Below are 21985 nucleotides of genomic sequence, written 5' to 3' on the forward strand. Positions count from 1 at the left end.
AATCATTGGTCACTTCCAAGTATCTGATGATAACTCGTCTCACATCCAGATATTTGAGAGCAGAGTATTCCTCTGGGTAGTCCTCCCTACGAAAGGAAGGGAGACAGAGCTGCTGATTCATATGGAAGCGAGAAACAATCTTGGGCAGGAAGGAAGGCACTGTGCGAATAGTCACTCCTGCCTCAGTGAACTGCAGAAAAGGCTCTCGACATGAGAGTGCCTGGAGCTCGGAAACTCTTCTGGCTGAAGTGATAGCCACCAAAAAGACTGCTTTCAACGTCAGGTCTTTCAGAGATGCCCTCGACAAGGGTTCAAAAGGCGGCTTCTGTAACGCTCTTAGCACCAGGTTGAGATTCCACGCAGGCACCACTGAGTGCAGAGGAGGGCGCAGGTGATTAACTCCCTTGAGAAAACGCACCACATCTGGCTGCGAAGCCAGGGAAGCACCCTTCAGGCGGCCCCTGAAGCAAGCCAGAGCCGCTACCTGGACTTTAAGGGAACTGAGCGACAGGCCTTTCTCCAGACCTTCTTGCAGGAACGCCAACACTGAAGAAATTGGAGCAGTGAAGGGAGAAAGTGAGCCTGCTTCACACCACGCTGCAAAGTTACGCCAAACCCTGGCGTAAGCCGTAGAAGTAGAGCGCTTCCTCGCTCTCAGCATAGTGGCGATGACCTTGTCTGAGAAGCCCTTCTTTCTCAGCCGCTGCCGCTCAATAGCCAGGCCGTAAGACCAAAGGGGGAGGGATCCTCCATCACCACGGGACCCTGATGCAACAGGCCCTGCTCCACTGGCAGCCGCAGAGGATCGTCGACTGAGAGCCTGATCAAGTCCGCATACCAGGGACGTCTGGGCCAATCCGGACCCACCAGGATTATCCGGCCCGGATGCTTTGCCACCCGGTCTAGCACCCTGCCCAACATGGGCCAGGGCGGGAACACATAGAGAAGCTCTTGTGTCGGCCACTGTTGGAGAAGAGCATCTACTCCCAGGGATCGAGGGTCCCGTCCTCTGCTGAAAAAGCGCGGCACTTGGCAATTGGCCGATGACGCCATCAGATCTAGGCTCGGCTGGCCCCAGCGCTTCGTGATGTACAAGAACGCCTGAGCAGATAGCTGCCACTCTCCGGGCTCCAAGGTATGGCGACTGAGAAAGTCCGCCTTGACATTCATGACTCCGGCAATGTGGGCCGCTGACAGCTGTTCCAGGTTCGCTTCCGCCCACTGGCATAGATTCATGGCCTCCTTGGCTAGAGGGGCGCTCTTGGTACCTCCCTGGCGGTTGACATAGGCCACAGCCGTGGCATTGTCCGACAGGACCCGTACAGGCTTCATCGCCAGTACCGGGATGAACTCCCAAAGCGCCAACCGAATGGCTCTGAGTTCCAGGAGGTTGATAGACCACTTTGCCTCTGCAGGAGACCAGAGCCCCTGCGCTGTCCTTCCCAAGCAGTGGGCTCCCCAGCCCGACAACGAGGCATCCGTCGTGACGACAATCCACTCCGGGGTCACCAGAGGCATTCCTGCAGACAACTTGTCTGTCTGCGTCCACCAGCTCAGCGCCTTGCGCACTGCTGGGTCCAAGGGAAGGCGCACAGCATAATCCTCCGACATCGGAGTCCAGCGCTGCAGCAGAGAGTGTTGTAGTGGTCTCATATGAGCCCTGGCCCAGGGCACTACTTCCATCGTGGCCGTCATAGAGCCCAACAGCTGCACATAGTCCCAAGCCCGAAGAGGAGAGGCTACTAGGAACTGGTCCACCTGAGCCTGAAGCTTGACAATCCGATTGTCTGGCAGGAAAACTCTGCCCACTTGGGTGTCGAATCGAACTCCCAGATACTCCAGGGACTGAGATGGGCGCAGCTGGCTTTTCTCCCAGTTGATGATCCACCCCAGGGAGCTCAAAAGAGCAACCACCCGGTTCACAGCTTTGCCGCACTCTGCATAAGAGGGGGCTCGGATCAACCAGTCGTCCAGATAAGGATGGACTTGTACTCCTTCCTTCCTCAGGAAGGCCGCGATGACCACCATTACTTTGGAGAAGGTCCGCAGAGCAGTAGCCAACCCGAACGGGAGGGCTCTGAACTGGAAGTGTCGGCCCAGGACTGCAAAACGCAGAAAGCGTTGATGAGGAGGCCAGATGGGAATATGCAAGTACGCTTCCTTGATGTCCAAGGATGCCAGGTACTCCCCTGCCTTCACTGCCGCTATAACAGAGCGGAGAGTCTCCATGCGAAAGTGCCGAACTTTCAAGGCCCGATTGACCCCTTTGAGGTCGAGGATAGGCCGGACAGAACCTCCTTTCTTTGGTACCACAAAGTAAATGGAGTAACGCCCCTTGCCAAGCTGATTTTCTGGCACCGGAACGACCGCACCCAGGCGGATCAGGTTGTCCAAGGTCAGCTGCACTGCCACAGCTTTGACCGGAGACTTGCAGGGAGACAGTACAACCCCGTCTCTTAAGGGTCGGCAGAACTCTAGCTTGTAGCCTTCTCTGATGACTTCCAGCACCCAAGCGTCTGAAGTTATTGTGGTCCACTCGCCCAGAAACGAGGACAGCCGTCCTCCAATCTGCACTGGGGCGTGGACCAAGGCCCCGTCATTGGGTCCGAGACCCTGGGGGAGGACCGGAGGGAGCACCTCCGGGACGGCGGTCTCTGCGAAAGGAATGCTGCTTGGGGGAGAAGTTCCTCTTGAAGGAAGAGGGGGCAGAAGAGCCCGACCTGCCCGGGCGGTACCAACGGGCTTCCTGAAACCGTCCTCTGGAGGTACCGGGGCGAGTACTAGCCCGAGCCCTGACCTCTGGTAACTTCTTGCCCTTAGACGTGCCGAGATCGGTCACGATTTTGTCCAGCTCGACCCCAAAGAGCAGCTTGCCTTTAAAAGGCAATCTAGCCAGGCGGGATTTAGAGGCGAGGTCAGCAGACCAATGCTTCAGCCAAAGCCACCGCCGCGCAGAGATTGTCTGAGCCATGCCCTTAGCTGAGGCCCTCAAGACATCATACAGCAAGTCTGCCAAATAGGCTAAGCCCGATTCCAGGGCCGGCCAATCAGCCCTCAAGGAATGATCCGAGGGGAAAGCCCGCTGCACCATAGTCAGGCACGCCCTGGCCACATAGGAGCCGCAAACTGAGGCCTGCAAACTTAAAGCAGCCGCCTCAAAGGACGACCTTAAGGCCGCCTCCAATCTTCTGTCTTGGGCGTCCTTTAGGGCCGTGCCACCTTCCACCGGCAATGCCGTTTTCTTAGTCACCGCAGTGATTAAAGAATCCACTGTAGGCCACAGATAGGCCTCACGTTCACTTTCAGGCAAAGGATAGAGGCGGGACATAGCCCTAGCCACTTTAAGGCTCGCTTCCGGGACATCCCATTGAGCCGAAATTAAGGTGTGCATGGCGTCATGCACGTGGAAGGTTCTAGGCGGGCGCTTCGTCCCCAGCATAATGGCAGAGCCAACAGGGGCTGAGGGAGAGACGTCCTCCGGAGAGGAAATCTTCAAAATGCCCATGGCCTGCACTAACAGGTTGGGCAAATCCTCTGAGCTAAAGAGCCGCGCTGCAGAGGGGTCATCCGCTCCATCCGAGCGGGGATCCGTCTCCTCCAAGGAATCCGCAAAGGACCGTTGGGAGAACTCAGATACGCTGCCCTCATCTACATCGGAGGAGACAAAGTCCTCCAAGGCCTGGGAATCAACCCGAGGGCGTTTACCTCCGGGGGCCTCAACCTCTTTACCAGACGAGGGAGCAGGGGCAGCGTTTTGCATAAGGAAGGCCTGATGCAGCAGCAAAACAAACTCAGGGGAGAAACCCCCCAGACTGTGCACTTCCGCAGCCTGGGCTACAGCCCTAGACGCACCCTCAACCGGCGCTCGCAAGAGCGGGGGAGATACATGCTGCGCATCCAAGATGGCGTCCGGCGCGACACTCTGCGAAGGAGCCGCGCGGGAAGAACGGCGCTTAACTTTAGCCGCTTTTGTGCCGTCGCCCAAATTAAGGGCGTTCATGGCATTAATGTCTCCTACCTCAAGGGCGGCCCAAGAAGAAGCCGTCCGAGCCGCGTGGCCGGCCAAGATGGCGGAGGCGAGCGGCGGGGGATGGGCGTTTATGGCGGGAAAAACCGCCACACCTGAGGAAGGACCGGGACACTCATCGGTCACGAAACTGTCACCCAACAAGGGCGAATCAGACTTCAAGACCCCCGCATCCCCTCTAGAAGCGCCCAAGCGATCCGGGGAGCGACTCTTTGCGCCCTCGCCCTCCGACGCCATAGGCCACGTGGAGATCAATCGGGGAACCCCCTGCCCGCTATAAAAAGGTAAAAATTACCTGCTTTCCGCTTCGAGCTGTAACGACCTGGTGTCCCAGTGAGTAGCTGCAATAAACGTTTAAATAAACGTCGAAATAAACGCCTTTAAGGACGTTCAAAATTTTTTTTTTTTTTTTTTTTAAACAGAGCCAGCGGGAGGGGGGAGAAAAGGAGGGACCTGGCGCCACCAGGTTTGCACTTGCTCAAGAAGAGCCCTCAACCCCAGGTACTCAACAAAACCTAAAGATTAGGCTTGGAGACCTAGCCAGAGCTGCTGCTGTGTGTGACCACCACCTGCTGAGATAGAGAACATACTGAGGAGTTTCCAGCAGCACATGACCACATATAGGGAGGCAAAAGGATTGCTCTCTATCTCCACCTGCTGGTAGATGGACACAACCCACCAGTCTATGGATTGATCAGCTTGATGATATGGAAATGACTTTTCCATATAAGTGAAAAACTGTTGAAGCTAAGCAGACAAATTATCCAAGTTACCACGGGTTTCTACAACTAATTTTCTGAACTCAGTCACAGATGGAGCTATACCTTTGTTAAATCTGCAAATCACTTGCAGACTTCTATGGTCTGTGCCCTAAGAAAGGAAGGACAAATCAAACTCGGGTACTACTCAACATTTCTAGAGCGCTACTAGGGTTACGCAGCGCTGTACAATTTAACAAAGAGAGACAGTCCCTGCTCAAAGAGCTTACAATCTAATAGACAAGTATACATATAAAGTATCACATACCATGTAAAATGAGTTTATCTTGTTGGGCAGACTGGATGGACCACACAGGTCTTTATTTGCCGTCATTTACTATGTTACTATGTAAATTGTCTCCAGGGTAAGCTCTGAAGGCTTAGTTAATACGTAGGTTCTAGGCCCCTGCCTATATAGCTACAAACAGAGTTTGGCTGGCAACGTCCTGCAATCCACATATCGGACAATGCTTTAATGCAGCATGAAATTTGGACTGCATATTAGCAAGAAACTGCTTGTGCCAGAATTTCTAGTTAGCTTGTCACAGACACTGTGTGCTGGGTCCAAGGACATTCCTGAATTCCAAGAACAGCATCCTCAGTGACGTCAAGTGGATATTCTTGTGGTTTGTGTGGTCAGAATGTCTAGAACAAAGTGAATTATGTACTTTATCTTCAGGAGCTCTGCTGCTAGAACCACGGTCACTCACACCACAGACACACCCATCTTCCAGAGAGCGGCACGGTGCTAGATATGCTCTGCTGCTAGAACCACCGTCACTCACACCACAGGCACACCCATCTCCCAGAGAGCGGCACGGTGCTAGATATGCTCTGCTGCTAGAACCACGGTCACTCACACCACAGAAGCACCCACCTCCCAGAGAGCGGCACAGTATGCCCTGCTGCTAGAACCACGGTCACTCACACCACAGACGCACCCACCTCCCAGAGAGCGGCACGGTGCTAGATATGCTCTGCTGCTAGAACCACGGTCACTCACACCACAGACACACCCATCTCCCAGAGAGCGGCACGGTGCTAGATATGCTCTGCTGCTAGAACCACGGTCACTCACACCACAGAAGCACCCACCTCCCAGAGAGCGGCACAGTATGCCCTGCTGTTAGAACCACGGTCACTCACACCACAGACACACCCACCTCCCAGAGAGCGGCACGGTGCTAGATATGCTCTGCTGTTAGAACCACGGTCACTCACACCACAGACACACCCATCTCCCAGAGAGCGGCACGGTGCTAGATATGCTCTGCTGCTAGAACCACAGTCACTCACACCACAGACGCACCCACCTCCCAGAGAGCGGCACGGTGCTAGATATGCTCTGCTTCTAGAACCACGGTCACTCACACCACAGACACACCCATCTCCCAGAGAGCGGCACGGTGCTAGATATGCTCTGCTGCTAGAACCACCGTCACTCACACCACAGAAGCACCCACCTCCCAGAGAGCGGCACAGTATGCCCTGCTGCTAGAACCACGGTCACTCACACCACAGACGCACCCACCTCCCAGAGAGCGGCACGGTGCTAGATATGCTCTGCTGTTAGAACCACGGTCACTCACACCACAGACACACCCATCTCCCAGAGAGCGGCACGGTGCTAGATATGCTCTGCTGTTAGAACCACGGTCACTCACACCACAGACACACCCATCTCCCAGAGAGCGGCACAGTGCTAGATATGCTCTGCTGCTAGAACCACCGTCACTCACACCACAGACACACCCACCTCCCAGAGAGCGGCACGGTGCTAGATATGCCCTGCTGCTAGAACCACCGTCACTCACACCACAGACACACCCATCTCCCAGACAGCGGCACAGTGCTAGATATGCTCTGCTGTTAGAACCACCGTCACTCACACCACAGACACACCCATCTCCCAGAGAATATGCCCTGCTGCTAGAACCACGGTCACTCACACAACAGAAGCACCCACCTCCCAGAGAGTGGCACAGTGCTAGATATGCTCTGCTGCTAGAACCACGGTCACTCACACCACAGACGCACCCACCTCCCAGAAAGCGGCACGGTGCTAGATATGCTCTGCTGCTAGAACCAAGGTCACTCACACCACAAACGCACCCATCTCCCAGAGAGCGGCACGGTGCTAGATATGCTCTGCTGTTAGAACCACGGTCACTCACACCACAGACACACCCATCTCCCAGAGAGCGGCACGGTGCTAGATATGCTCTGCTGCTAAAACCACGGTCACTCACACCACAGACACACCCATCTTCCAGAGAGCGGCATGGTGCTAGATATGCTCTGCTGCTAGAACCACGGTCACTCACACCACAGACGCACCCACCTCCCAGAGAGCGGCACGGTGCTAGATATGCTCTGCTGTTGAAGACAGTTAGCTAGAGCCTGGTTGAGCTCCACCCTGTATTAACTCAGGGACACAGAAATGAATTACCTGAATGGGAAGCTCAAGAACCATATTAACAATCCCTTCTCCACTAGAAGCAAAGTGGAATCCTTCCGACAGACGGATCCTAAAAAGCAATACTGAAAATCAATACAAGAGAATCCAGGGACCTTGGGATTCCTCTTACCCTCACATCAGCTATCGTACATACCAGAGGAAACATTTCTGCAACGTTCACTTCTATTTAGTACAATCAATCACCTGCTCTTTTCTTTATCAGGAGGAAATGCATGTTAGCACCGTAGGGTAGACACTAACCAGGCTGATGGATTAAGAGCCTCTTAGCTGTATCAGTCACACCGTAGGATAGACAAGGGGCTCTTACTTCATCAGTCTGGTTAGTGTCTACACTATGGTGTATTATTGGAAGCCACCTAGTTTTAGGTGGTCTACAAATTTTTAAATAAATACATTAATTAAATCATGTCTATCCTACAGTGTGACTTGTACAGATAAAGGGTTCTTACTCCATAAGTCTGGTTAGTGCCTATCCTACGGTAAGTGGTAAAGCTAGGAGCTCTTACTCTGTGAGTGTAGCTAATATTTGTCCCACGGCTGTGATCGGCATGGTTGGTGTCAGCCCCGACTGAACACACCAGATCCATCTTTGGTGGTAGAAGTAGCGAAAAAGTGAAGAGAGGGTGGAGGAGGCTGTGCGATTGGCTGCCATAGACGTGGGCCCTGAAACTGCCAGCTGCTGCCCAAAGTTCTCCAGACTCAGAATAAAGGGGGTCCGATAGTCCAGGGGCAGCTTTTCATACCTAATTGAGAAGAAAACATCCTGGTAACATGTGGACTAACAAAACAGCAGGGGCAAGTGTTACCACTCAGTTCCCTCAAATCACCTGATTAGCAGCTTATCTAGTGGTTTCTGCAATACAACAAGGCAGGGACGGTTTGATACGGCACAATGAGACCCCTCGGGAGGTGGAGACTTGGAAGGTGAGCTAGTTCCAAGCACTTTCCGCTTCACCTTGGGTGTTGCTTCTTTGCTATGGACTCTGTTTGGGAAGCGAAGTTGCAGGATCTGATCCCTTAATTCCTCTATAATCTGCCCCATTAGAAAAAGCAGAAAGAGTGTTAGTTGGAAACAGCAGTTTATAATAAAAAAATACTTATTTTTATAGCGCTACTGAAAACACGCAGGTTGCAAATGGCGATAAAGGTTTAGGTACAATACGTTTATGGAATACTCAACTCCAAGCATGGATAATGTGACCACTGTAATCCCTGCTTACCCCTAGCGCACCCTGTTTCCAAAGGGCCAAGAGCTAAATTATCAAGAATCATGACAACACTCTCCCACTATTATCTTCTCAGCGTTTCCGGCCAAAATGCTCCCTGCACAGGCCCCTTCTTACGAATTAATGCCTTTCAGGTACCTGAATTCTCTACTATTCCCCCATCTCTCCCCTCCTCCAAAGCAGCATTTCTGAAGCTGATGCTAACCCAGTTTTAGGAAATCCACTAGAGAGATTTGCATGCATTACCCTACAGAACACTCCATTTTCATTTGGATATCCTGAAAACCAGACCGGCTTCAGAAATACTGCTCCAGAGTATACATATTCGGGTTCTTAGGTTTCATACAACGTTCGATGAAGACCTTGTTTCATTTTGGTTGCCTCTCTTTATATTGTTTCTAGCTTCTCTGTAAATTTCAGAGCTTCAGCCTCCAAAATTACATACAAAGACCTGTAGATGAATTACCATCTCCTTTCTTTCTGGTTATTTCTTCCTCTTTGTACAATCTAGTATCCCACCCACTTTGACCAATGCTTCATTTTAACTGATCTCTATTTTGAGATAACATTGTTTCTCACCTGTAGTGGGTCTTTTTCATAGACAGCAGGTTTTTAATTAGGTAAGACAAGTGGGTGACATCACCAGGCTAGAATAATTCTCCGAGAGCTCAGAGTTAAGTGTATAGTCCTGAGCATGTGTAGCCCTTCTCACATACAGCAATCTCCTCAGTCCTTCAGTTACTTTCAAAACTCAAGACGACATGCAGCTCTTTGGGATGTGGAAGGGATCATGTGACTTATCAATTCTGTCTATGGAAAACACCTGTAACAGGTGAGAAGCAATGCTTTTTCCATCAACAAGCAGGACTGAGTCAGGCATACAAGCGGGTGAATCCCAAGCTCAGAGCTGCTCAGTATTGCTGAAACGTATTCCTTGCCCATGCATGGCTTATTCACATATACCAAGGCGAGAGTTGCTCAAATTGAACAAAAAAAAAAGGTTCAACTTTTTGATGTCCTTGATTGAAGACGAATCCATACAGTTTGCACCAAAGCAGGTGTTATAGGTACATGCAGTTCTTGAGACCATTTAGTGGCCAGATGGCACTAGTCCAGGTCAGGAGTAGTGTCTTTCAAATGCTGGTGATAAAACTTCAGTGGGTCCCAATTCTGTGCTCCCAAAGTGTAGGCCCTTATCATCCTCACCTTAATATTCCCTTATCTCTTGTTTGTCCTGTTTGTCTGTCCTAATTAGATTGTAAGCTCTGTTGAGCAGGGACTGTCTCTTCATGTTCAAGTGTACAGCACTGCGTATGTCTAGTAGCGCTATAGAAATGATAAGTAGTAGTAGTAGTCTTTGGGATTCCGGAATCCTGCTATTATTTGGGTTTTGGAATCTTGCTACTCTTTGGGATTCCGGAATCTTGCTACCCTTTGTCCTTATCCCTTATTTGTCCTGTTTGTCTGTCCTAATTATATTGTAAGCTCTGTTGAGCAGGGACTGTCTCTTCATGTTCAAGTGTACAGCGCTGCGTATGTCTAGCAGCGCTATAGAAATGATAAGTAGTAGTAGTAGTACTGAGAAATGAAGGTATGACGTGTGGACCATGTTACTGCTTTGCATGTTACTGTCCAATGAAAGAAGAACTATGGTAGCTGCAGCGGTTCTGATTTCAAGAAGTTCAAGTAGTACCAGAACTGAATATAGAAGGCTTGCCAACTGGCTAAGGCCCATTTAGCCACTGGAATGCCAAAGTCCACTGGGGGGTGAAGGAGGCAAAAGAACGCTGTGCAACTTGCCTGCTATTTGTTCCGACTGCCCTGCATATAAAAGGCCTGAATCTTTATGCAATTAAAGATGGTGAAGTCTCAGCTTTGTGCTGCTTTCTGGCATAGGCAAAAGGAGAATGTATCTCTGTTTTTCTTGACATTAAACATGGCATTTAATTTGAGGTTTGCATTCAAACCAATTAATATCGAAGATAAAGTGCACACATTTACAGGAAATAAAATACTCTTGAGTTCCATGCAATTCACGTGGATCACGTGTTCTGCTTATGACGAGACATTCTTTAAGAGTAGAGGGCTGAGGTGGACTCCCAATCAATGAGGGAGGAAGAAGATTTTGGATTTAGCCGACAGCAAATTAGAAATCAAATAGAGGCATCACCTCTTGACTTCTTGGCCCTTTTGGTACACCTTACCCAGTTGCTGTCATCCTAATCATCCTTGGTTTTCAGCTAAACTTATGGATTTTATTTATTTATTATGGAATTTCTATCCCACATTAGTCCAAGAGGAACTCGGGTTCAATGTGGTTTGCAATATAAACATAAAAGAAAGTAAATAAATTAGAGTTACATTTGAAGAATACATCATAAAAATAATATATAGGAAGTGATAGGGGCAAATTCAGAGAGGCATCAGGAAGAAGTGAAATAAAAGGAACTAATTAACATTCAGCACCGAGTTCTAACACTGTTAAAGACTGAGCTAAAAAGTAAGTTTTCAATAAATTATGAAATAACCCATAATTTTTTTTTTTTTTGTTACATTTGTACCCTGCGCTTTCCCACTCATGACAGGCTCAATGCGGCTTACATGGGGCAACAGAGGGTTAAGTGACTTGCCCAGAGTCACAAGGAGCTGCCTGTGCCTGAAGTGGGAATCAAACTCAGTTCCCCAGGACCAAAGTCCACCACCCTAACCACTAGGCCACTCCTCCACTGTTGCTACTATTTGAGATTCTACATGGAATGTTGCTATTCCACTAGCAACATTCCATGTAGAATCTCCAATAGTAGCAACATTCCATGTAGGATCTCCAATAGTAGCAACATTCCATGTAGAATCTCCAATAGTAGCAACATTCCATGTAGAATCTCCACTAGTATCTATTTTATTTTTGTTACATTTGTACCCTGCGCTTTCCCACTCATGGCAGGCTCAATGCGGCTTACATGGGGCAATGGAGGGTTAAGTGACTTGCCCAGAGTCACAAGGAGCTGCCTGTGCCTGAAGTGGGAATCAAACTCAGTTCCTCAGGACCAAAGTCCACCACCCTAACCACTAGGCCACTCCTCCACTGTTGCTACTATTTGAGATTCTACATGGAATGTTGCAATTCCACTAGCAACATTCCATGTAGAATCTCCAATAGTAGCAACATTCCATGTAGGATCTCCAATAGTAGCAACATTCCATGTAGAATCTCCACTAGTATCTATTTTATTTTTGTTACATTTGTACCCTGCGCTTTCCCACTCATGACAGGCTCAATGCGGCTTACATGGGGCAACAGAGGGTTAAGTGACTTGCCCAGAGTCACAAGGAGCTGCCTGTGCCTGAAGTGGGAATCAAACTCAGTTCCTCAGGACCAAAGTCCACCACCCTAACCACTAGGCCACTCCTCCACTGTTGCTACTATTTGAGATTCTACATGGAATGTTGCAATTCCACTAGCAACATTCCATGTAGAATCTCCAATAGTAGCAACATTCCATGTAGGATCTCCAATAGTAGCAACATTCCATGTAGAATCTCCAATAGTAGCAACATTCCATGTAGAATCTCCACTAGTATCTATTTTATTTTTGTTACATTTGTACCCTGCGCTTTCCCACTCATGGCAGGCTCAATGCGGCTTACATGGGGCAATGGAGGGTTAAGTGACTTGCCCAGAGTCACAAGGAGCTGCCTGTGCCTGAAGTGGGAATCAAACTCAGTTCCTCAGGACCAAAGTCCACCACCCTAACCACTAGGCCACTCCTCCACTGTTGCTACTATTTGAGATTCTACATGGAATGTTGCAATTCCACTAGCAACATTCCATGTAGAATCTCCAATAGTAGCAACATTCCATGTAGGATCTCCAATAGTAGCAACATTCCATGTAGAATCTCCACTAGTATCTATTTTATTTTTGTTACATTTGTACCCTGCGCTTTCCCACTCATGACAGGCTCAATGCGGCTTACATGGGGCAACAGAGGGTTAAGTGACTTGCCCAGAGTCACAAGGAGCTGCCTGTGCCTGAAGTGGGAATCAAACTCAGTTCCTCAGGACCAAAGTCCACCACCCTAACCACGAGGCCACTCCTCCACTGTTGCTACTATTTGAGATTCTACATGGAATGTTGCAATTCCACTAGCAACATTCCATGTAGAATCTCCAATAGTAGCAACATTCCATGTAGGATCTCCAATAGTAGCAACATTCCATGTAGAATCTCCACTAGTATCTATTTTATTTTTGTTACATTTGTACCCTGCGCTTTCCCACTCATGACAGGCTCAATGCGGCTTACATGGGGCAACAGAGGGTTAAGTGACTTGCCCAGAGTCACAAGGAGCTGCCTGTGCCTGAAGTGGGAATCACTCAGTTCCTCAGGACCAAAGTCCACCACCCTAACCACTAGGCCACTCCTCCACTGTTGCTACTATTTGAGATTCTACATGGAATGTTGCAATTCCACTAGCAACATTCCATGTAGAATCTCCAATAGTAGCAACATTCCATGTAGGATCTCCAATAGTAGCAACATTCCATGTAGAATCTCCACTAGTATCTATTTTATTTTTGTTACATTTGTACCCTGCGCTTTCCCACTCATGACAGGCTCAATGCGGCTTACATGGGGCAACAGAGGGTTAAGTGACTTGCCCAGAGTCACAAGGAGCTGCCTGTGCCTGAAGTGGGAATCAAAATCAGTTCCTCAGGACCAAAGTCCACCACCCTAACCACTAGACCACTCCTCCACTGTTGCTACTATTTGAGATTCTACATGGAATGTTGCAATTCCACTAGCAACATTCCATGTAGAATCTCCAATAGTAGCAACATTCCATGTAGGATCTCCAATAGTAGCAACATTCCATGTAGAATCTCCACTAGTATCTATTTTATTTTTGTTACATTTGTACCCTGCGCTTTCCCACTCATGACAGGCTCAATGCGGCTTACATGGGGCAACAGAGGGTTAAGTGACTTGCCCAGAGTCACAAGGAGCTGCCTGTGCCTGAAGTGGGAATCAAAATCAGTTCCTCAGGACCAAAGTCCACCACCCTAACCACTAGGCCACTCCTCCACTGTTGCTACTATTTGAGATTCTACATGGAATGTTGCAATTCCACTAGCAACATTCCATGTAGAATCTCCAATAGTAGCAACATTCCATGTAGGATCTCCAATAGTAGCAACATTCCATGTAGAATCTCCAATAGTATCTATTTTATTTTTGTTACATTTGTACCCTGCGCTTTCCCACTCATGACAGGCTCAATGCGGCTTACATGGGGCAACAGAGGGTTAAGTGACTTGCCCAGAGTCACAAGGAGCTGCCTGTGCCTGAAGTGGGAATCAAAATCAGTTCCTCAGGACCAAAGTCCACCACCCTAACCACTAGGCCACTCCTCCACTGTTGCTACTATTTGAGATTCTACATGGAATGTTGCAATTCCACTAGCAACATTCCATGTAGAATCTCCAATAGTAGCAACATTCCATGTAGGATCTCCAATAGTAGCAACATTCCATGTAGAATCTCCACTAGTATCTATTTTATTTTTGTTACATTTGTACCCTGCGCTTTCCCACTCATGACAGGCTCAATGCGGCTTACATGGGGCAACAGAGGGTTAAGTGACTTGCCCAGAGTCACAAGGAGCTGCCTGTGCCTGAAGTGGGAATCAAAATCAGTTCCTCAGGACCAAAGTCCACCACCCTAACCACTAGGCCACTCCTCCACTGTTGCTACTATTTGAGATTCTACATGGAATGTTGCAATTCCACTAGCAACATTCCATGTAGAATCTCCAATAGTAGCAACATTCCATGTAGGATCTCCAATAGTAGCAACATTCCATGTAGAATCTCCACTAGTATCTATTTTATTTTTGTTACATTTGTACCCTGCGCTTTCCCACTCATGACAGGCTCAATGCGGCTTACATGGGGCAACAGAGGGTTAAGTGACTTGCCCAGAGTCACAAGGAGCTGCCTGTGCCTGAAGTGGGAATCAAACTCAGTTCCTCAGGACCAAAGTCCACCACCCTAACCACTAGGCCACTCCTCCACTGTTGCTACTATTTGAGATTCTACATGGAATGTTGCTATTCCACTAGCAACATTCCATGTAGAATCTCCAATAGTAGCAACATTCCATGTAGGATCTCCAATAGTAGCAACATTCCATGTAGAATCTCCACTAGTATCTATTTTATTTTTGTTACATTTGTACCCTGCGCTTTCCCACTCATGACAGGCTCAATGCGGCTTACATGGGGCAACAGAGGGTTAAGTGACTTGCCCAGAGTCACAAGGAGCTGCCTGTGCCTGAAGTGGGAATCAAACTCAGTTCCTCAGGACCAAAGTCCACCACCCTAACCACTAGGCCACTCCTCCACTGTTGCTACTATTTGAGATTCTACATGGAATGTTGCAATTCCACTAGCAACATTCCATGTAGAATCTCCAATAGTAGCAACATTCCATGTAGGATCTCCAATAGTAGCAACATTCCATGTAGAATCTCCACTAGTATCTATTTTATTTTTGTTACATTTGTACCCTGCGCTTTCCCACTCATGACAGGCTCAATGCGGCTTACATGGGGCAACAGAGGGTTAAGTGACTTGCCCAGAGTCACAAGGAGCTGCCTGTGCCTGAAGTGGGAATCAAAATCAGTTCCTCAGGACCAAAGTCCACCACCCTAACCACTAGGCCACTCCTCCACTGTTGCTACTATTTGAGATTCTACATGGAATGTTGCAATTCCACTAGCAACATTCCATGTAGAATCTCCAATAGTAGCAACATTCCATGTAGGATCTCCAATAGTAGCAACATTCCATGTAGAATCTCCACTAGTATCTATTTTATTTTTGTTACATTTGTACCCTGCGCTTTCCCACTCATGACAGGCTCAATGCGGCTTACATGGGGCAACAGAGGGTTAAGTGACTTGCCCAGAGTCACAAGGAGCTGCCTGTGCCTGAAGTGGGAATCAAAATCAGTTCCTCAGGACCAAAGTCCACCACCCTAACCACTAGGCCACTCCTCCACTGTTGCTACTATTTGAGATTCTACATGGAATGTTGCAATTCCACTAGCAACATTCCATGTAGAATCTCCAATAGTAGCAACATTCCATGTAGGATCTCCAATAGTAGCAACATTCCATGTATAATCTCCACTAGTATCTATTTTATTTTTGTTACATTTGTACCCTGCGCTTTCCCACTCATGACAGGCTCAATGCGGCTTACATGGGGCAACAGAGGGTTAAGTGACTTGCCCAGAGTCACAAGGAGCTGCCTGTGCCTGAAGTGGGAATCAAAATCAGTTCCTCAGGACCAAAGTCCACCACCCTAACCACTAGGCCACTCGTCCACTGTTGCTACTATTTGAGATTCTACATGGAATGTTGCAATTCCACTAGCAACATTCCATGTAGAATCTCCAATAGTAGCAACATTCCATGTAGGATCTCCAATAGTAGCAACATTCCATGTAGAATCTCCAATAGTAGCAACATTCCATGTAGAATCTCCACTAGTATCTATTTTATTTTTGTTACATTTGTACCCTGCGCTTTCCCACTCATGACAGGCTCAATGCGGCTTACATGGGGCAACAGAGGGTTAAGTGACTTGCCCAGAGTCACAAGGAGCTGCCTGTGCCTGAAGTGGGAATCAAACTCAGTTCCTCAGGACCAAAGTCCACCACCCTAACCACTAGGCCACTCCTCCACTGTTGCTACTATTTGAGATTCTACATGGAATGTTGCAATTCCACTAGCAACATTCCATGTAGAATCTCCAATAGTAGCAACATTCCATGTAGGATCTCCAATAGTAGCAACATTCCATGTAGAATCTCCAATAGTAGCAACATTCCATGTAGAATCTCCACTAGTATCTATTTTATTTTTGTTACATTTGTACCCTGCGCTTTCCCACTCATGACAGGCTCAATGCGGCTTACATGGGGCAACAGAGGGTTAAGTGACTTGCCCAGAGTCACAAGGAGCTGCCTGTGCCTGAAGTGGGAATCAAACTCAGTTCCTCAGGACCAAAGTCCACCACCCTAACCACTAGGCCACTCCTCCACTGTTGCTACTATTTGAGATTCTACATGGAATGTTGCAATTCCACTAGCAACATTCCATGTAGAATCTCCAATAGTAGCAACATTCCATGTAGGATCTCCAATAGTAGCAACATTCCATGTAGAATCTCCACTAGTATCTATTTTATTTTTGTTACATTTGTACCCTGCGCTTTCCCACTCATGACAGGCTCAATGCGGCTTACATGGGGCAACAGAGGGTTAAGTGACTTGCCCAGAGTCACGAGGAGCTGCCTGTGCCTGAAGTGGGAATCAAAATCAGTTCCTCAGGACCAAAGTCCACCACCCTAACCACTAGGCCACTCCTCCACTGTTGCTACTATTTGAGATTCTACATGGAATGTTGCAATTCCACTAGCAACATTCCATGTAGAATCTCCAATAGTAGCAACATTCCATGTAGGATCTCCAATAGTAGCAACATTCCATGTAGAATCTCCAATAGTAGCAACATTCCATGTAGAATCTCCACTAGTATCTATTTTATTTTTGTTACATTTGTACCCTGCGCTTTCCCACTCATGGCAGGCTCAATGCGGCTTACATGGGGCAATGGAGGGTTAAGTGACTTGCCCAGAGTCACAAGGAGCTGCCTGTGCCTGAAGTGGGAATCAAACTCAGTTCCTCAGGACCAAAGTCCACCACCCTAACCACTAGGCCACTCCTCCACTGTTGCTACTATTTGAGATTCTACATGGAATGTTGCAATTCCACTAGCAACATTCCATGTAGAATCTCCAATAGTAGCAACATTCCATGTAGGATCTCCAATAGTAGCAACATTCCATGTAGAATCTCCACTAGTATCTATTTTATTTTTGTTACATTTGTACCCTGCGCTTTCCCACTCATGACAGGCTCAATGCGGCTTACATGGGGCAACAGAGGGTTAAGTGACTTGCCCAGAGTCACAAGGAGCTGCCTGTGCCTGAAGTGGGAATCAAAATCAGTTCCTCAGGACCAAAGTCCACCACCCTAACCACTAGGCCACTCCTCCACTGTTGCTACTATTTGAGATTCTACATGGAATGTTGCAATTCCACTAGCAACATTCCATGTAGAATCTCCAATAGTAGCAACATTCCATGTAGGATCTCCAATAGTAGCAACATTCCATGTAGAATCTCCACTAGTATCTATTTTATTTTTGTTACATTTGTACCCTGCGCTTTCCCACTCATGACAGGCTCAATGCGGCTTACATGGGGCAACAGAGGGTTAAGTGACTTGCCCAGAGTCACAAGGAGCTGCCTGTGCCTGAAGTGGGAATCAAAATCAGTTCCTCAGGACCAAAGTCCACCACCCTAACCACTAGGCCACTCCTCCACTGTTGCTACTATTTGAGATTCTACATGGAATGTTGCAATTCCACTAGCAACATTCCATGTAGAATCTCCAATAGTAGCAACATTCCATGTAGGATCTCCAATAGTAGCAACATTCCATGTAGAATCTCCACTAGTATCTATTTTATTTTTGTTACATTTGTACCCTGCGCTTTCCCACTCATGACAGGCTCAATGCGGCTTACATGGGGCAACAGAGGGTTAAGTGACTTGCCCAGAGTCACAAGGAGCTGCCTGTGCCTGAAGTGGGAATCAAACTCAGTTCCTCAGGACCAAAGTCCACCACCCTAACCACTAGGCCACTCCTCCACTGTTACTACTATTTGAGATTCTACATGGAATGTTGCTATTCCACTAGCAACATTCCATGTAGAAGTCGGCCCTTGCAGATCACCAATGTGGCCGCGCAGGCTTCTACATGGAATGTTGCTAGTGGAATAGCAACATTCCATGTAGAATCTCAAATAGTATCTATTTTATTGTTGTTACATTTGTACCCTGCGCTTTCCCACTCATGGCAGGCTCAATGCGGCTTACATGGGGCAATGGAGGGTTAAGTGACTTGCCCAGAGTCACAAGGAGCTGCCTGTGCCTGAAGTGGGAATCAAACTCAGTTCCTCAGGACCAAAGTCCACCACCCTAACCACTAGGCCACTCCTCCACTGTTGCTACTATTTGAGATTCTACATGGAATGTTGCAATTCCACTAGCAACATTCCATGTAGAAGTCGGCCCTTGCAGATCACCAATGTGGCCGCGCAGGCTTCTGCTTCTGTGAGTCTGACGTCAGACTCACAGAAACAGAAGCCTGCGCAGCCTTCTACATGGAATGTTGCTAGTGGAATAGCAACATTCCATGTAGAATCTCCAATAGTAGCAACATTCCATGTAGAATCTCCAATAGTATCTATTTTATTTTTGTTACATTTGTACCCTGCGCTTTCCCACTCATGGCAGGCTTACATGGGACAATGGAGGGTTAAGTGACTTGCCCAGAGCCACAAGGAGCTGCCTGTGCCTGAAGTGGGAATCAAACTCAGTTCCTCAGGACCAAAGTCCACCACCCTAACCACTAGGCCACTCCTCCACTGTTGCTACTATTTGAGATTCTACATGGAATGTTGCAATTCCACTAGCAACATTCCATGTAGAAGTCGGCCCTTGCAGATCACCAATGTGGCCGCGCAGGCTTCTGCTTCTGTGAGTCTGACGTCAGACTCACAGAAACAGAAGCCTGCGCAGCCTTCTACATGGAATGTTGCTAGTGGAATAGCAACATTCCATGTAGAATCTCCAATAGTAGCAACATTCCATGTAGAATCTCCAATAGTATCTATTTTATTTTTGTTACATTTGTACCCTGCGCTTTCCCACTCATGGCAGGCTTACATGGGACAATGGAGGGTTAAGTGACTTGCCCAGAGCCACAAGGAGCTGCCTGTGCCTGAAGTGGGAATCAAAATCAGTTCCTCAGGACCAAAGTCCACCACCCTAACCACTAGGCTACTCCTCCACTTTTGCTACTATTTGAGATTCTACATGGAATGTTGCAATTCCACTAGCAACATTCCATGTAGAATCTCCAATAGTAGCAACATTCCATGTAGGATCTCCAATAGTAGCAACATTCCATGTAGAATCTCCACTAGTATCTATTTTATTTTTGTTACATTTGTACCCTGCGCTTTCCCACTCATGACAGGCTCAATGCGGCTTACATGGGGCAACAGAGGGTTAAGTGACTTGCCCAGAGTCACAAGGAGCTGCCTGTGCCTGAAGTGGGAATCAAAATCAGTTCCTCAGGACCAAAGTCCACCACCCTAACCACTAGGCCACTCCTCCACTGTTGCTACTATTTGAGATTCTACATGGAATGTTGCAATTCCACTAGCAACATTCCATGTAGAATCTCCAATAGTAGCAACATTCCATGTAGGATCTCCAATAGTAGCAACATTCCATGTAGAATCTCCAATAGTAGCAACATTCCATGTAGAATCTCCACTAGTATCTATTTTATTTTTGTTACATTTGTACCCTGCGCTTTCCCACTCATGGCAGGCTCAATGCGGCTTACATGGGGCAATGGAGGGTTAAGTGACTTGCCCAGAGTCACAAGGAGCTGCCTGTGCCTGAAGTGGGAATCAAACTCAGTTCCTCAGGACCAAAGTCCACCACCCTAACCACTAGGCCACTCCTCCACTGTTGCTACTATTTGAGATTCTACATGGAATGTTGCAATTCCACTACCAACATTCCATGTAGAATCTCCAATAGTAGCAACATTCCATGTAGGATCTCCAATAGTAGCAACATTCCATGTAGAATCTCCACTAGTATCTATTTTATTTTTGTTACATTTGTACCCTGCGCTTTCCCACTCATGACAGGCTCAATGCGGCTTACATGGGGCAACAGAGGGTTAAGTGACTTGCCCAGAGTCACAAGGAGCTGCCTGTGCCTGAAGTGGGAATCAAACTCAGTTCCTCAGGACCAAAGTCCACCACCCTAACCACTAGGCCACTCCTCCACTGTTGCTACTATTTGAGATTCTACATGGAATGTTGCAATTCCACTAGCAACATTCCATGTAGAATCTCCAATAGTAGCAACATTCCATGTAGGATCTCCAATAGTAGCAACATTCCATGTAGAATCTCCACTAGTATCTATTTTATTTTTGTTACATTTGTACCCTGCGCTTTCCCACTCATGACAGGCTCAATGCGGCTTACATGGGGCAACAGAGGGTTAAGTGACTTGCCCAGAGTCACAAGGAGCTGCCTGTGCCTGAAGTGGGAATCAAACTCAGTTCCTCAGGACCAAAGTCCACCACCCTAACCACTAGGCCACTCCTCCACTGTTACTACTATTTGAGATTCTACATGGAATGTTGCTATTCCACTAGCAACATTCCATGTAAAAGTCGGCCCTTGCAGATCACCAATGTGGCCTACGCAGCCTTTTACATAGAATGTTGCTAGTGGAATAGCAACATTCCATGTAGAATCTCCAATAGTAGCAACATTCCATGTAGAATCTCCAATAGTATCTCTTTTTTTTTTTTGTTACATTTGTACCCTGCGCTTTCCCACTCATGACAGGCTCAATGCGGCTTACATGGGGCAACAGAGGGTTAAGTGACTTGCCCAGAGTCACAAGGAGCTGCCTGTGCCTGAAGTGGGAATCAAACTCAGTTCCTCAGGACCAAAGTCCACCACCCTAACCACTAGGCCACTCCTCCACTGTTGCTACTATTTGAGATTCTACATGGAATGTTGCAATTCCACTAGCAACATTCCATGTAGAAGTCGGCCCTTGCAGATCACCAATGTGGCCACTAGGCCACTCCTCCACTCCTGATAAGAAAAGTTAGCATTGTGGATTGTTTTGTAAGATACATTTCTGCAACTGGGGAAATGTAAAATGAGATATTCTCTGGATGACACAGAACCATTGCGTGGAGGTAAAGCAATAGGTTCATTCATAAAGGATGGTGACATACCCCAATGCATATAATTGAACAAAATTCTGCTCTTTATAGGTAACCAGTGCAGACTATGAAGGAGTGGGGTAGGTTTAGGTGATTTACAAATTAAATGGGCTGCCGTGTTTTCAAGAAGGTCGCATTTAATTCCAGCATAGATGGAATTACAATAGTCGATTCTTGTTAGAACAAAAGATTGGGTTAAGGTACAGAAGATTGGTTTTGTGAAAAATGATCACAATCTCTTTAATTTCCAAAGCATATGGAAGGAACTAGAGAAAACATTTGAGACTTGACTTTCTAAGGATAAAAACCGATCAACTGTAACCCCTTAGAGAATGGGACAACAAATGTAGGAGTGTCCTAGACTCCCATTGCACCCACGCACCTCAAAACCTCCTATATCCGTACTTCCACGCCCTGGTTTTCCCTTGAGCTAAAAGCACTGAAAACTGAAACACGGAAGCATGAATGAGTCTGGCGCAAAAAGAAGTCAGATCAAGCATTTGAAAGATGGAAAACCTGCCACCGCAAA

At 47.6% G+C, this 21985-nt stretch overlaps 1 protein-coding gene across 6 annotated transcripts in view; it reads right to left on the reverse strand.

Moving 5' to 3' along the window:
• The window catches only part of SZT2 (SZT2 subunit of KICSTOR complex), a 484798-nt gene that overhangs the window by 359769 nt on the left and 103044 nt on the right, over positions 1 to 21985 (reverse strand). For all 6 annotated transcript variants that reach the window (XM_030207429.1, XM_030207428.1, XM_030207430.1 and 3 more), the window contains exons 14-16: positions 8092 to 8297; positions 7771 to 8007; positions 7235 to 7313 (exon numbers count right to left, since the gene is read on the reverse strand). In XM_030207429.1, the coding sequence (XP_030063289.1) occupies positions 7235 to 7313; positions 7771 to 8007; positions 8092 to 8297 (522 nt within the window). The remainder of the gene's footprint in view (positions 1 to 7234; positions 7314 to 7770; positions 8008 to 8091; positions 8298 to 21985) is intronic.

This window comes from Microcaecilia unicolor, chromosome 6 (assembly GCF_901765095.1).
Source record: "Microcaecilia unicolor chromosome 6, aMicUni1.1, whole genome shotgun sequence".
Classification (NCBI taxonomy): domain Eukaryota; kingdom Metazoa; phylum Chordata; class Amphibia; order Gymnophiona; family Siphonopidae; genus Microcaecilia; species Microcaecilia unicolor.